This window comes from Camelina sativa, chromosome 8, assembly GCF_000633955.1.
Source record: "Camelina sativa cultivar DH55 chromosome 8, Cs, whole genome shotgun sequence".
Taxonomy (NCBI): Eukaryota; Viridiplantae; Streptophyta; class Magnoliopsida; order Brassicales; family Brassicaceae; genus Camelina; species Camelina sativa.
This window is the reverse complement of record NC_025692.1, coordinates 16892123-16909046: the sequence shown is the minus strand read 5'-3', so window position 1 is coordinate 16909046 and position 16924 is coordinate 16892123. Positions and strand designations below refer to the sequence as shown.

Below are 16924 nucleotides of genomic sequence, written 5' to 3'. Positions count from 1 at the left end.
GCTTTCTTCAAGCTTATCCCAACAAGTGTGTCCATTCTGCCCTGATTTTTCATGTTGACGTGATTAACTTTGTGAGCTATGTAGACGTCTTCGTTTTGCGGCTTGATGTTGATCATGTCCAACTTCTTACTCCAAATAACTGTTCGATCCTCCCAACATAGCATCATCTTTCTCACCTCTTCGTGTAGGTTAACTTAATCTTCCATGGCTGTATTTATAACCACCATTGCAACCTTTTTGTTTTTTTTTTTTTCAAAACCAAAAATAAAGATTTTGATACCACAAAGAGGGGTCCGGATCAAAACCGAAAAATATGATAAAAATAGATTTTGATACCACAAAGTGGTCCAAATCAAAATCAAGATAGATGGTGGATCGAAGGTTGCTTTTGATACCACAACGTGGCCCGGATCAAAAGCGAGATGGCTCTGATACCAATTGATAAGGTCTCAATCAGAGTTTATAAGAACATAAGACTTTAACTATTTTTTTTCATATCCATTATCATAATATTGTAGAAGCATTTATACATGTGAAGGGTGGCTATAAATAGGAGATATGAATCAAATATTTAACATAATCTACCCAAAACCTAATAACAATAAGATCACATATGATATTATCATTGTTTCTACCCTTATCCTAATCGACACCGATTTACTTCGGTTATGTTCTCATCAATGGTGATCTTATTGTTTCTACCCTTATCCTAATCGACACCGGTTTACTTCGGTTATGTTCTCATCATTTCTTCACTTTCCACTACCTCAAAAAGAAACAGCCTAAAAGACTCTAAGCTGAAGAACAAGTAAAGACACATAGAAGAGAAAAACAGAAATGAGAGAAGCAAAGGAAGAAGAGAAGGCGTAGCTGGCACTTGTGTTAGCTGCAAAGTCGAGATCATTGTTGTACACTTCGTCGCCTGCAAGTCCACGTGTGTTTGTTTCTCCGATTCACACTCTTGCCTCTGTTCCGTTTTGCTGGGAAGAACAACCAGGCAAGCCCAAGAACCCTCTGAACATTTGGGGATAAGGAATATGCAAAGTAGAAACTTCACCGTTATTAGTCAAAGTTACATAAATTAAATAGTTTAAATTATGGAAATAAAAGTAGGTGATTTGTATATTCAGGAGGTGGCCTATACCACCTCCCAAACACGTCGTGGATCTCATCCTCCAAACAGATGAAACCTATACAAGTCAGAAGAAGACTTCCTTCTCCTGCAATGAATATAAAGTATAATATGGGATCAGGCCCGGCTTAGAGGGTGTGCAGTAAGCGCTAGTGCACAGGGTCCTCTATTTTTTTAGTCTATTTTCTTTAAACAATAAGGGTCCAGTTTCAAAAAAAAAATTATAACTAAGCTAAAATCTAAAAATGAGCACAAGTTCCCATGTTTCTTTGAGCCGGCCCTGTATGGGATTACTTGTTTTCCAAGGAAGCTAATTAGGGAAAAAAATAAAAAGGTGATGGCCTAGTTGTGTGATCCAATCAAGGAGTCATATAGGACTCGGAAAGCTAGACCGTAGACAATGCACTGCCAGAAATCAACTTGAATTGGGCGGGTCAATCAATCTCGAGCCTGACTCCTTAATACCACATAACCGTACCATTACCCTTAAAGCCTCCACTCGGATTATGTAGCTCTGTTGTCTTTTGCTTCTTTCGATGTGGGACATAGTTTCATAACCCAATTAATTTCTCAGTTATATTTAAATGGAACATGGTTACAAATGGGAAATTAAATATTTTATTGAACCAAAGAAACGTGTATAGCTTGGTCCAGTTTTTATTGAATATTTTTCAATAAATTCCATTTTTTATTGAATTTTTATATTGAACTCAAATTTGATGTAAAATGAAAACACATTCGCTTCCATAAATATCTAGGTTAGTACAAACTCCACAACAAGATACAAATGATTAGTTTTTGTTTGTTCAATTCTCACAGACAAAGGAATAGTGACATTATGCAGAGTCACTCCAGGTTAAGCTTCCAAAGTAGTAACCTGTGTTGATTTTGTGTGTGGTCGAGACTCTGACTTTAAAAGAAGCTCGTTTGATTGTAGAGGTGAACACTAGCGTCTCCGGGGTCACAGTAACTTGGATGTCCGATTGTGGCTCTACCGTTACGTTATAAACCGACTCAAGTGGTCCAACGTTAGTTAGGGTTTTGGTGAGAGTAACTTCATCATTGAGGTTTGGAATTGTGAGGGAAGGTAAGTTGAAATCAAGAACAGATGGTTTGGGATTTGAACAGACTGTTCCTTTACCAACAAGCTGAGAGATTGATGTCTCGATGTAACCGACAGAGCACATAGAGTACATAGTCTTCGATTCCTAAGTCATAAACAAGATACAAGACCTAGATTTGCAGCTTTCTCAGGATTCACAAGACCTCCACCATAGTCGAACGGATCAGCTAGCTTCCGAGGTGACCCTTCTGTGAATATATGCTCTCCAAATGGATCTGTTCTCCAAGCTGCAGAGTAAAGATGATACCAAGATCAGTGATGTTTCTCTTTTGTCATATGTATATGGCTGATGTTATGGCAGTGTATGAAAAAATATAAGAACCTGTAGTAACAATGGCTTAGCTTATGGCAGGAGGAGACTCATCAGTGTAGAGATTTGAGAAGCGTGAAATATTGTACAAAAGTGTGTATATTCAATAATAGAAGCCAAGTAATTTATACATGTAGTTGCCTATAGGCAGTGGCGGCTGCAGAAGACTATTTTGTATGGGGCACAAACACATACAGTATAATTAGTAATAATAAATTTCTATTATATAAATGTTACAGAAATTATATATACTAATTTGACAGCATCAAAGTATATCTTCCATTTAACATATTTTAAATTTTGAAATTAAAAATGAACCCAAATTTTTGAAGTGTTGCTTTTATTGGTTTATAATTATACTTAATTACTTATATTATATGATATATATAATTTTAATAATTAAAAAAGACACATTTACAAACTTAAGTCACAATAAACTATAAATATATGTATTACATTTAAATTCACTTATCTAACCATATCAAATAAATTTAAACTCTAAAAATAACAAATGAGCTACAAAAGAGATAATATTGTTTGATGTTATTAATTTAGTAGTTTTACTAACATTTTTAGTTAAGTTATATGTATACTAAACAATTAAAATATGAATTAAATTTGTTAAAGTTAAACTAGAAAGAAATACAAGAAAAAAAAATAGAACTGAAAGTATATATAATTTTATAGAAGAAAAATGCATCGAATAGTCAAAATTATAAAAAGGAACATGCTAAAGTGAAGTGGCTAATCTAAGACGTTAAGCATATTGCTAAATAATAAGCATGTACACGGACTCGAACTGGTGGCTTGAAGTAACATAAAATTTTCATTAACTAACTGAAATAAAGATACCATTTGGACATTTTTACTGGGTAAATTTTGAAAAAGATTCTCACGTAGATCCGCCTCCATGTTCATAGCACTATCTACAATTGATATATATTAAGCTATGGTTCGTAAAGGATCTAAGTTCCGACTTCCGTAAAGCATGCATGTGCTTGTAAGCACTCACTATATATATTCTTTCGTGGTTTGAGATCAATTATAACTTATGCTACTTTTTTTTTAAAACGGGAAAGTTTGGACATTATATCTAAGTTCCACTTCAGTATTTGTTGTTTTGACAGAATTTGAGAAAGTTTTCATAGTGTCATATTAGCTAAACACGGCCGGGCAAGTTTGGAATATTGGCTAATATCAAAACATGTCAGGCATATACAGTTCCGTAGAGACGTCTAAAACACTCACTTTTAGGGTGTGTAAGTGAAACGTCAAGAACTATTCTAATTTCTAACTTCACGTTCTCTTTTTTTTTTTTGGACAACTTTCACGTTCTCTTTGTCTGCTTAATGGTATTCGAAGGGCACTTACTTGGCTGACAAGTAAACTACAGGTTCTTCACTAATTTTTTTTTTACTTTGGGGTTAAATTTCAAGACGATAGTTCTCGTTCTAGCTATTGTTTATACTAGGGTTTCAGTTTCTGTTCAGAATCTAACACATGGGCATGTGAGCATGTCACATGTCTTTTTTTTTTTTCTTTTTGAAATTAGCATGTCACATGTCATATGCGACGTGTTCATGTTTATGAATTTATGGCCATATTCTCATGATCAAAAAGTAAATAGAAACGTTGAAAAGTTAAAGAAAAAACATATGACAAAATCTAAAATGAAACAATGTATTCCAGCCACTAAACAAACAACTAAAAAAAAAGAAAACCAAAAAGCTAAAAAAAAAAAACTCTCAATAACACTAATGTAATCATAATGGTTGACTACTTAATTAGTGATGAGGTCTAAAAACGCGTAACCACCACCTGTTGAAGAAGCCAATAGGTGACGACTTCATCTTCTTCTTGGGAACACTCGGCAACGTAACGTCTTCGGTTGATGGTTGCACCGTGACACGAAGTTTAATCCCAGCTTGACAGAGACTGGTCTTTAAGCTTACAAAATAATGCACACCTGGCTTCGTGAGCTTAACGAGATCGTGCCCCGTCTTGTACACGGCTACAGTTGAAGTTGGTTTGCAGGATTCGAACTCAAGTTCACCGCTGATTTCCCTAACGTCGTTGATGTGCTTGTTGTATTCGAATAAGAGAGTATCTCCAACACGAAATTGTTTATCTTCACTCCACTTGGAATAGTAGAAACTGTTATATACGCTCCATCCGCTTGTGTCACCGACTTCGTAAATCCTTCCAGAAGGAAGTATCTTGCTCGGTGGTGGTGAAGGATTCGGACGTGACGGCTCATGGATACTCGTCGGTGGTGGTAGTGGAGGAACCGGATGTGACGGCTCATCATGGATCTCCCTCGGTGGTGGTGGTGAAGGAATCGGACCTGATGGGCCATGGATCTTCCTAGATGGTGGTGGCGTTGGTAGAGGAGTCGGACGTGACGAGTCATGGACGACAAGAACATCGAGTTTCATTCCCCAGAAGCATTGATTATGATTTGAGGTGATGAAATAGTGATGTCCTGGTTCCGTGAAGGTTACGACGTCGTGTCCTGTGTTGTAAACAACTTTAGGAGAAGAAGAATCACATGAATCATACTCTAAAGCGTTGGATACTTGAGTGACGTCGTTGACGTTCTGATCGTATTCGAAAACTAGTGAATCTCCAACGTGGAATTCCTTATGTTCAGTCCAAGAGTCGTCCTTTACCGTCCAGCCATAATTGGAACCTCCGACTTTGTAGGTTTTAGCGGAGCTGGAACCCAAGAGAAACATGATCACAAGCACGAAACCAAAGATCATCTTTGTGGCCATGATTCGAATCGTATGGATAGGAAGAAGATGTAGAATATATGATGAGATATCTGAACTCTGAGAATGTGTTGGTGATAAAAAGAAGTCACGTATATGTGTCCTATTTATATAAAATTACGAGCTTCTATTCTATCATAGTCCTTTTAGGATTTTGTTTAGTTTATTTCCTTTTTCTCTAGATGAATCGTAATGTAGTGTTCCTTTTTGGAATTCAGTTCAACTTTTTGCAATCCTTTTCTCATTATGAATTTATTTTTTAGTGTTTCTAACATAGTGGAAAAACTTTTAATTATATGCCTAAGGGCTTGTTCATAAATTATATACTTTAATTAATTACTACTAAAATTTTGTGATATTAGGATTTATATATTGGATAGATAATGTAGGATTTATAAAAGAAAATTTATTTTTCTTGGATTTTAAAGTTAATTCATATGAGAAAGCTGTCCAAGCGAAGACTTCAGGACCCAATTTTTTTTTTCTTTTTTCTTTAGTAGTTAAGCTCTTTTTTTAAAGGTTTATCTAAGTAAGTCTATTGAAAAATGTTTAATTTTATAGAAAATAAATAGATTTTTGCTAAGATTTATTCTATAAAATAGATTCTAACAATAATCTATTCTAACATGATTAATTTTATAGAAAAAAAGGTAGCTTCCCCTCTATGTCATCAAATTTGGGACCTAAAGCCTTCGATTGGATTTTTTTCTTTTTCTTTTTGTTGACGTCATCAAAGTTAATCATGTTAGAATCTGAAACTCCGGTTAATTACCGAAAAGTATGACTAATGCAAAACATCGAAGGAGAAGGTAATGATGCTTATATACAATAATCTATTCTATTTAAAAAAAATATGGAATAACGTTTTTTTTTTCTTTAAATAGGCGATTAAAGCACGGGACTTTTTTTGTTTTATATTGTTTTTGACATACTTTTGCTTATGTGATAATTTGTTTTCTGAACGTTTTATATACTTGACATTATGCTGTATGCATGGAGTTATCTGTTACATGAAGAAATGGTTTAAAATTTAAACATTCATAAAACCTAGTATTTTATAAGGCAGCAATATCACTAATCGCAATAATGTGTGACAGACAATAATAAATGTAGCTAGCCCGTTTATTGTTCTATCAATCAATCACAACATGTAAAAAAGAGGAAAATCTTGTGATTGATACAGATTGGACTCTCATACATAAATGTATATATACAATATGAGGTTTTCATTTAATTCAACATGGCAATGTTTGTTTTGTATACATATGGTAAAACGAGATTAAAGGAGGTATAGAGGAAAGTGAGGTTGTTCTTGGTCAACTTCCTATTTTCTCTCTAATTAACTGTTCTTAGCTCTCTTTTTTTTTGCTATAGAATAGAGACAAATCTCTTCTTTTTTTTACATTTGTGTTCTTCTCTTGTTCAATAATTTTCTATGATGATGGTTCACATTTAACATTTCCTTAACAAAAAAAAAATCACTATGATGGCCTTCTCCTTCTTTCTCTATCATCATAATTTGTAAATTTTACAACATCGTCTAGAGAGGATTTGATTTCTGTTTCTGTCTAAGATTCTCAATCTCTAACTCAGATAAAGAAAGATTCAGTCTTTGCACTCAAGAATGGCGAAAGAGAACAGTGGTCTTCATCACCAAACAGAAGCAAGAAGAAAGAAACTAACTTTGATTCTTGGTGTAAGTGGACTCTGCATTTTGTTCTATGTTTTAGGTGCATGGCAAGCCAATACCGTCCCATCTTCTTACTCGAAATTGGGATGCGAGACTCAATCAAATCCTTCTTCTTCTTCTTCGTCCTCTTCCTCTTCATCTTCATCATCTTCAGAGTCAGCTAAAATAGATTTCAAAAGCCATAACCAGATTGACCTTAAGGAAACAAACCAAACCATCAAGTACTTTGAACCATGTGACTTGTCTCTGAGTGAGTACACTCCTTGCGAAGATCGACAAAGAGGAAGAAGATTTGATAGGAACATGATGAAATATAGAGAAAGACATTGTCCTTCAAAAGATGAGCTTCTCTATTGTTTAATTCCTCCTCCACCAAACTACAAGATTCCATTCAAATGGCCACAAAGCAGAGACTATGCTTGGTATGACAACATCCCTCACAAGGAACTCAGTGTTGAGAAAGCAGTCCAAAACTGGATTCAAGTAGAAGGCGACCGGTTTAGATTCCCTGGTGGTGGAACTATGTTTCCTCGTGGAGCCGATGCTTACATTGATGACATTGCTCGGCTCATTCCTCTTAATGATGGTGGAATCAGAACAGCTATTGACACTGGATGTGGTGTAAGTTTTTCAATCCAAAGAGTATATATACTCTCCTTTGTTCACTGGTTAATTCAATCTTTTTTCCAATCAGGTTGCAAGTTTTGGTGCTTACCTCTTGAAGAGAGACATTATGGCTGTGTCTTTTGCTCCAAGAGACACTCATGAAGCTCAGGTCCAGTTTGCTTTAGAACGTGGAGTTCCTGCAATAATCGGTATTATGGGATCAAGAAGACTTCCTTATCCAGCTAGAGCTTTTGATCTTGCTCATTGTTCTCGTTGTTTGATCCCTTGGTTTAAAAATGGTAATTAAACTTTTAACACTTTCTTCCAATCATATATATAGTTAAGGAAGAACATAACACCAATAATATTTTGTAGATGGTTTGTACCTGACTGAGGTTGACAGAGTTTTAAGACCAGGCGGTTACTGGATCCTGTCCGGACCACCGATTAACTGGAAACAATACTGGAGAGGCTGGGAGAGAACAGAGGAGGATCTGAAGAAAGAGCAAGATTCAATAGAAGATGTAGCAAAGAGTCTTTGTTGGAAGAAAGTGACTGAAAAAGTTGACTTGTCCATTTGGCAAAAGCCTCTCAATCACATTGACTGTAAAAACCTTAAACAAAACAAGAAATCTCCTCCGATATGCAGCTCTGGTAACGGCGATTTCGCTTGGTATACCCCGCCTCAAAAATGTATGATTAAGATTCAAAATAAAGTTGGTTTAATAATTCTCTGTTTTAATAATTAGGTACAAAGACTTGGAATCTTGCATAACACCATTACCAGAAACAAGCAATCCAGATGAATACGCAGGCGGTGCACTAGAGGATTGGCCAGACCGAGCATTCGCGGTACCTCCAAGAATCATCAGAGGAACGATACCAGACATGAACGCTGAGAAGTTTAGAGAGGACAACGAGGTTTGGAAAGAGAGAATAGCGCATTACAAAAAGATAATCCCAGAGCTTTCACATGGAAGATTCAGGAACATAATGGACATGAACGCTTACCTAGGTGGGTTCGCTGCTTCCATGCTGAAATACCCATCATGGGTAATGAACGTTGTCCCTGTCGACGCAGAGAAACAAACGTTAGGTGTGATATACGAGCGTGGACTGATAGGAACGTATCAAGATTGGTGTGAAGGGTTCTCAACGTATCCAAGAACTTATGATATGATTCATGCAGGAGGATTGTTCAGCTTATACGGACATAGGTAACGTTTTATGGACTTCCAACTCAAAAACCAATATCCGTAATTAATAAACCAATATCCGTAATTAATTAAAACATGATTTTAATCTAATATTGTTCGTGTTGTTAGGTGTGATTTGACGCTGATACTGTTGGAGATGGATCGGATACTGAGACCAGAAGGAACAGTTGTGTTGAGAGATAATGTGGAGATGTTGAATAAGGTAGACAAGATAGTGAAGGGAATGAAGTGGAAGAGTCAAATAGTGGATCATGAGAAAGGTTCGTCTAATCCTGAGAAGATACTTGTTGCTGTTAAAACTTATTGGACTGGTCAACCTACTAACAAGAACAACAACAACGACAACAACAACAACTAGTGTTCCAATTCTATTGGAACTCTCTCACTCTCCTTTTCTGTTGTTGTTTTTCTCTTTTTCTTCACGAAAATTATCTGAATTTTTTGTTTTTTTCCTAAATCATGTTTTATGACTATTAGGTTTAGACTCAAAACATTTTTGAGAATAACTTTACATAAGTTTATATATGTTAATGTTTTCATTTTTTTTATTGTATGTAGTTTAGTTAAACTTATTGAAATTATTTATACATAATCTGAAATTTTGAAAGTGAACCAAATTTTTTTTTGTCAACAGCACTAAAAATTGGACTGGACCTTAATGACATGAATTTGTATTTAGTAGTTTGTTTTAGTATTGTTCTGGTGTGTGTGAGTTATACAGATGATAAAATTCCANAAAAAAAAAAAAAAAAAAATCCTAAAATGTTAATTCAACTTTGTAGATCTCTGTCTGTCCTAATTTTTTTTGGTGACCTTAGCTAGAGTCTATATAAATAAAAATCATGAAAAGTATTGAGGGAGATAATGTGCCAAGCAAAGCAACTAAATGAGCCTAGCTAGCTTATCCTATAAACAAAGATTTATTAATTTTTTATCATAAAATTTGGTTTTTTTGTCTGTTTTAAATTCTCTTATTGGAACTCTTCACTCTCCTTTTCTGTTGTTGTTTTTATCTTTTTCTTTACGAAAATTATCTGATTTTTTTTTGTTTTTTTTTTATTTCCTAAATCATGTTTTATGACTATTAGGTTTAGACTCAAAACAATTTTAAGAATAACTTTAGGGAATTTGGCAAAAATAACATTAAAAAATATATATTTAACTAAGTAACCACTCTAACCATCTATCTATTATATACCATGTATTATGTATAATAATGACAAATTTGTCCTCTATGCCATGAGAATAGACATCCCTTGCTCCTCTCTATACACACGTCACCTACGTCACATACTCACATGTGTTATTTTTTCTTTCTTTTATTATTTTTGAATTATTTCCCTATTTCTATCATATTTGCTTTAATATTTTACAAGAATAAAATCAAATCATTTGTAAAAATATTTTTATAGTATTTAGTTCAATAAAGTTAGGTTAATAATTTGATTAGAGTTTGATTAAAGTTTATCACAAATCATATATTTTCGTGTGTTTAATTTTACTGTTTGGATTGTCTATTGTATTTTTTAAGATGTACGTTTTTTATTTGCAGTGCGTTTAAGTCGTATGTTTGGGTTCTTTATATTGTATCCCTTAGGGTATATCGTCTTCTTTTCAACGTGTCTTTTACTTGTAATGTAGTGTTAAATGATTAAATAGTATGTAATGTAGTGTACTATTCTATTTGATCTGTTTCTATATAGAATTTTAATTTTTTAATTATTAATATTATTCATCATTTTAAAATTTTCATATCCGATTTTGATTATTAAACCTATGTCAAATGCAGAAAAAATCTATATTTTGTTTATATAAACTTTAAATTTTATATTAATTTTGTTGAAAAGATATATTAATAACAAAAATAAAGGGGTAAAGTGATTTATTCAAATAATAATTTTTTTTTTAAAAACAAAGAAACAAGCTAATCTTTTCTTTCTTTCTTCCATGCACGCGTGTTGTTTCTCAATGTCAGTTTCGTCATTTTGTATGATCTATAGGTTAGTTTCTTTATTTTTCATTTTAAGGTGTTATATTCTTAATTTTATTATCAAAATTGGTTATTGAACTAAATCACCCATAACTTTATATATGTTAATGTTTTCATAATTTTTTTTATTGTATGTAGTTTAGTAAACTTATTGAAATTATTTATACATAATCTGAAATTTTGAAAGTAAACCAAACTAATTTCTTTTTTGTCAACAGCACAAAAAATTGGACTGAACCTTAATCACATGAATTTGTTTTTAGTCGTTTGTTTTGGTATTGTTATGGTGTGTGAGTTATATAAATGATAAACTTCCACACCCCAAAAGAAAATAAAATCCTAAAATGTTAATTCAACTTTGTCTCTGTCCTAATTTTTTTTGGTGACCTTACCTAAAGATTTTTTTTTTTTTTTTGGACAAAAACAGCTTTCATTAAATTTAAAGCCTCAAAAAGAGGATGTTTTTACAACTTAAAAACAAAGGATTACAATAGAACTAAAGATAAATACTATATGAGTCTTCCAACAAGATGCACAACCTTAAGCAGCTTGCATGGAAGATCTTTTGATGTCTTGTAGGATGCAAGTTTGAAGACGAGCTTTAGAAAATCTCTGACTAACAAGTGGTCATACTTTGCTCGTACGATATACGCATAAGAGCTTTTAAAAGTGTGCTCCATAGAGGAAGCTAAGGGGTTAGATGGTTGCCAAGTGCTCATGGCGTTTGAAGAAGATGACACCGGGAATCACATTTGATGGATGACAAGCCGTAACAGAACAGGTGGGTACTCCCTCGTATGAAGCCATTGCCCACAGAGGTTAAGGAATTCCACACAAAACTTGTAAACGGATTGGCCCTGAGAATTGAGATCAGATCCGAGTTTTCGACCTTGTGGCAGTAGTTGACAAGTTGGAGCAGAGGGTACCAGCAACGAATTCAAGCAAACTGTTGGATCAGACTCTAAGTTAGGATTCAGCAATGTAGGCTTCCAAACATAGCTATTCAACTGGCCTTGACAAAAATATCTCTCAAACCACTCTAAAACAACCAAACTTCTACTACCGAGGAGAACTCGAATTGACCAAGCAGAGATGACTGTTGCCAGAGAAATTGAGCTTGCAATAACACTATCATAAACAGATCTAGGTAGAAAATCTCTACAGCTAGATTTACACTGTCTGAAAGGGTCCAGTAATTTAAACCATTCACCAAGCAGGATCATAAACGAAACAAAAGTTGTAGTAGGAAATAAAATACCTTTCCACTGTAAGAGTTGTATTCCTAAAGTATAAAGATTTCACATAGATGGATTCAGGGCACAAGGGATACATGGCTGGATGGATGATGAGGCAATGGTAACCAATGCTCCTTGGAGGTGTGGTCATAATTAAAACAACCCGCCCCATTTTTTTAATAATAATAATTATTATATAATTAAATATCTCATAATATTTAATTACAAGTTTACAACCTAACCAATAAACCAACAATAACCCAACATACACAGTCGAAGACATATCAAACCAACTCCAATATATTAAAATACAATACCAATCATAAGTTCATAACCAATATAAACCAGCAACTTAGCATGCTACTAAACAAGGTTCCATTATTAACGAACATAACCAAGACCAACAACACATAACCGAGACCCTAGATCATCCTCCTCCTCATCGCCATAATTCCACGATCACACTTGCCTTTACCTGCACTACAACACATGAGATGCGTGAGTATTTTATAAACACTCAGTGAGGCAATCCTCCCATCTATTGGGCTATATACACAAGCAATTGAGATATCTCTAATTATCAAACAACAATCAATAACCAAACAACAAACAAGGACAACCGCATCGACCGACACCAACCCATGCATCGACCGACAACCACTAAGGTCGCATCGACCGATACAACTTTTCATCAACCGACACCAACACTGCATCGACCGATGCATGCTCGACATTGCACGTAATCTCTAATTGCATCGATCGACGCCTCCACATGGCATCGACCGATGCTCCTAGGTCAAACCGTGTCGTCCTCGCATTGCATTAACCGACATACAAATTGCATCGATCGACGCACCTAACGAGCATCTTGTTTCCCAAAGCTCCTCGTCGGATCTCTATTCCTAAACCAACAAAACACGATCCAAAGCCACATAAAAGCTTCCCAAAGCCTCAAGTGACACATAAATACTCTAACAAGCCAAAGAATCAACCACNTTTTTTTTTTTTTTTGGACAAAAACAGCTTTCATTAAATTTAAAGCCTCAAAAAGAGGATGTTTTTACAACTTAAAAACAAAGGATTACAATAGAACTAAAGATAAATACTATATGAGTCTTCCAACAAGATGCACAACCTTAAGCAGCTTGCATGGAAGATCTTTTGATGTCTTGTAGGATGCAAGTTTGAAGACGAGCTTTAGAAAATCTCTGACTAACAAGTGGTCATACTTTGCTCGTACGATATACGCATAAGAGCTTTTAAAAGTGTGCTCCATAGAGGAAGCTAAGGGGTTAGATGGTTGCCAAGTGCTCATGGCGTTTGAAGAAGATGACACCGGGAATCACATTTGATGGATGACAAGCCGTAACAGAACAGGTGGGTACTCCCTCGTATGAAGCCATTGCCCACAGAGGTTAAGGAATTCCACACAAAACTTGTAAACGGATTGGCCCTGAGAATTGAGATCAGATCCGAGTTTTCGACCTTGTGGCAGTAGTTGACAAGTTGGAGCAGAGGGTACCAGCAACGAATTCAAGCAAACTGTTGGATCAGACTCTAAGTTAGGATTCAGCAATGTAGGCTTCCAAACATAGCTATTCAACTGGCCTTGACAAAAATATCTCTCAAACCACTCTAAAACAACCAAACTTCTACTACCGAGGAGAACTCGAATTGACCAAGCAGAGATGACTGTTGCCAGAGAAATTGAGCTTGCAATAACACTATCATAAACAGATCTAGGTAGAAAATCTCTACAGCTAGATTTACACTGTCTGAAAGGGTCCAGTAATTTAAACCATTCACCAAGCAGGATCATAAACGAAACAAAAGTTGTAGTAGGAAATAAAATACCTTTCCACTGTAAGAGTTGTATTCCTAAAGTATAAAGATTTCACATAGATGGATTCAGGGCACAAGGGATACATGGCTGGATGGATGATGAGGCAATGGTAACCAATGCTCCTTGGAGGTGTGGTCATAATTAAAACAACCCGCCCCATTTTTTTAATAATAATAATTATTATATAATTAAATATCTCATAATATTTAATTACAAGTTTACAACCTAACCAATAAACCAACAATAACCCAACATACACAGTCGAAGACATATCAAACCAACTCCAATATATTAAAATACAATACCAATCATAAGTTCATAACCAATATAAACCAGCAACTTAGCATGCTACTAAACAAGGTTCCATTATTAACGAACATAACCAAGACCAACAACACATAACCGAGACCCTAGATCATCCTCCTCCTCATCGCCATAATTCCACGATCACACTTGCCTTTACCTGCACTACAACACATGAGATGCGTGAGTATTTTATAAACACTCAGTGAGGCAATCCTCCCATCTATTGGGCTATATACACAAGCAATTGAGATATCTCTAATTATCAAACAACAATCAATAACCAAACAACAAACAAGGACAACCGCATCGACCGACACCAACCCATGCATCGACCGACAACCACTAAGGTCGCATCGACCGATACAACTTTTCATCAACCGACACCAACACTGCATCGACCGATGCATGCTCGACATTGCACGTAATCTCTAATTGCATCGATCGACGCCTCCACATGGCATCGACCGATGCTCCTAGGTCAAACCGTGTCGTCCTCGCATTGCATTAACCGACATACAAATTGCATCGATCGACGCACCTAACGAGCATCTTGTTTCCCAAAGCTCCTCGTCGGATCTCTATTCCTAAACCAACAAAACACGATCCAAAGCCACATAAAAGCTTCCCAAAGCCTCAAGTGACACATAAATACTCTAACAAGCCAAAGAATCAACCACATAAACAAGGAAGATCAGATGATATGATCCTTGAGGCTCTGATACCACTTGATATGATTCTCCCAAGGAATCGGCACTTTCGTGTTGGTTGATAGAGACAACTTGACTCTAAAGACAATGAAGCCTTAAGAATAAGGATGGTGGAATGAATGGTCGCACAAGAGTTGCAGAAAGACTCTTGATATACCGGTTTGATCTTTCAGCCTCGCACCAAAAAGATCGGATCTCTCAGCCTCGCACCAAGGAGATCGGGTTTTGACTATTGGAATCACACCAAGTAGTCGGTTTTGATTGTTGGAATCACACCAAGCAATCGGTTTTGTTCACAAAGAACAGAAGAGAATCACTCTCAAAGAAAATAAAAGGTTTTATAAAAAGTTGGTTTTTTTTATTTCTTTGCTCTTACATGAGTTTATATAGGATAAGAAAACTTGGTAACAAAGCCAAGTATTATTCTTGAAACTAAAAACAATAAAGATAGATGGTTGAATAAATATTCAACTCTTGAAGTTTGCCTTCCCAAGGTGTCCTTCCCAAGGTGAGTTGAACTCCATTTTTCGTCAGTTCTCTTTGACCACAAAATAATGTGATTATTTTGGGCTTTTTTGGACTTGAACTAGGCTCAAAGTGGGCTGGACTTGATAGGTATCATCCCCAATAGATTTTTCATGCTCTCTTTGGCCATAAGCTCTTGAATAAGCCCACTAAGTACATTCCTTGATCTTTTATCTTTTTGGCTCCTTGAACCAATTTGCTGATGAGAAACAACATGGGTTGTACCATTTATTTACCTTGGGCTTAGTAGAAACAACTCCTGGTTGCCAAACATAATTCTGGAAGCTCCTAAACCAACTGGACCTAAAAATCATCAAGTTAAGAAATAGATTCACCTCCTTTGGCAAATGGGACGTAACTTTGTGGTTTGTTGGCCAAATCTTGTGTTCTTGAGCTTGTAGGAAACATAAGAGATCCATTGACATCCTTCAATTGATTTCGTGTCGAAATTGATGCTGAGTTGGTCTGTGTAACACGATCTTTGGCTCAGACGCGAAACTAGGACTAGGATAGATCCACTGACTTGAAATATCCATATCTTTCACATATGAACTGATATTAATGTGATTCCAAATCTCCGTGGTTCCGGAATGGATCAAGATTGCAGAACATTTTGGTTCATAGCTTGAATCCTTCTGACTTGGTCGGAATCCTCCTTTGAATGCTTGTAGGTCTAAGTCGCGTAGCCATGAGTTCACCTGATTTGTAAAATGAATAACTCCTTCACCTAAACTCTGATTGGACTGATTCAACTTCGAGATATGCTCTAGATGCGGTAAGAATGTATCCCAAATAGCAGTTTGGCAGGAAGAGTTGATCTTTGAATGCGTTCGTATTGAGCAAGACTCAAGGGTCGTCTTAGATGGTCTCATGATCATATCATCAGAGAATCACAAGCTTAGATATGTCATGGTCATGCACTCACCTTTGCCAAGAAGATTCTGACCTTCAAACAAACAGATCTACTCTCCTAGCAAGTTCCTACAACAATCCCAATTACAGATCTCCACAGGAACAGCCACAAATCTCTCAAAACTCTCAAGAAAACTTAGGAACTTCTTTCTCTCTTTCTCTTTCTCCACAAACGGCCAAACTTGGCCAAACCCTCGATTTCATACTTTTATACTCGATTCCAGGGTTTTCCTAACCCCAAAACGCAACGTTTAACTTACTCTTTTCCCAACCAAACCGGCCTTGCATCGATCGACACAACACTTGCATCGATCGATGCACATCCCAAACCAGGATTCTGGTTCGCGGATGTTACAATAATGTTGTTCCTGTACAATCCTTTTAACTGACCTCGACACCAGAAAACCTCAAATAGAGGGTTATGAAGACCGGACCTGGACATAGAAGGTCTAAGACCAATATCACATCTTCGATAGTGCTTCATCGAGAGTATGCTCTTACATAGCTTGGCCAAAAGATGGTATGGTAACAGGGTTTCAGAGGAACATTGCCAACAC

General features: G+C 35.8%; 2 protein-coding genes across 2 annotated transcripts; one reads left to right on the top strand and one right to left on the bottom strand.

Moving 5' to 3' along the window:
* Nucleotides 4269-5530, bottom strand: LOC104707334. Its single transcript, XM_010423660.1, has one exon. The coding sequence runs from the start codon at nucleotides 5337-5339 to the stop codon at nucleotides 4350-4352; it is 990 nt and encodes a 329-aa protein (XP_010421962.1). The 5' UTR covers nucleotides 5340-5530; the 3' UTR covers nucleotides 4269-4349.
* Nucleotides 6735-9327, top strand: LOC104707332 (probable methyltransferase PMT17). The gene is made up of 5 exons (XM_010423659.1): nucleotides 6735-7647; nucleotides 7721-7931; nucleotides 8008-8305; nucleotides 8382-8849; nucleotides 8958-9327. The coding sequence occupies exons 1-5, from the start codon at nucleotides 6961-6963 to the stop codon at nucleotides 9205-9207; spliced, it is 1914 nt and encodes a 637-aa protein (XP_010421961.1). The 5' UTR covers nucleotides 6735-6960; the 3' UTR covers nucleotides 9208-9327.

Bases quoted from the DNA above. Each gene is read 5' to 3' on its own strand.
- LOC104707334 (XM_010423660.1), bottom strand. From the start codon at position 5,339: ATGGCCACAAAGATGATCTTTGGTTTCGTGCTTGTGATCATGTTTCTC.
- LOC104707332 (XM_010423659.1), top strand. From the start codon at position 6,961: ATGGCGAAAGAGAACAGTGGTCTTCATCACCAAACAGAAGCAAGAAGA. The intron at 7,648-7,720 runs GTAAGTTTTTCA...TTTTCCAATCAG, and splicing joins CTATTGACACTGGATGTGGT to GTTGCAAGTTTTGGTGCTTA. The intron at 7,932-8,007 runs GTAATTAAACTT...AATATTTTGTAG, and splicing joins GATCCCTTGGTTTAAAAATG to ATGGTTTGTACCTGACTGAG.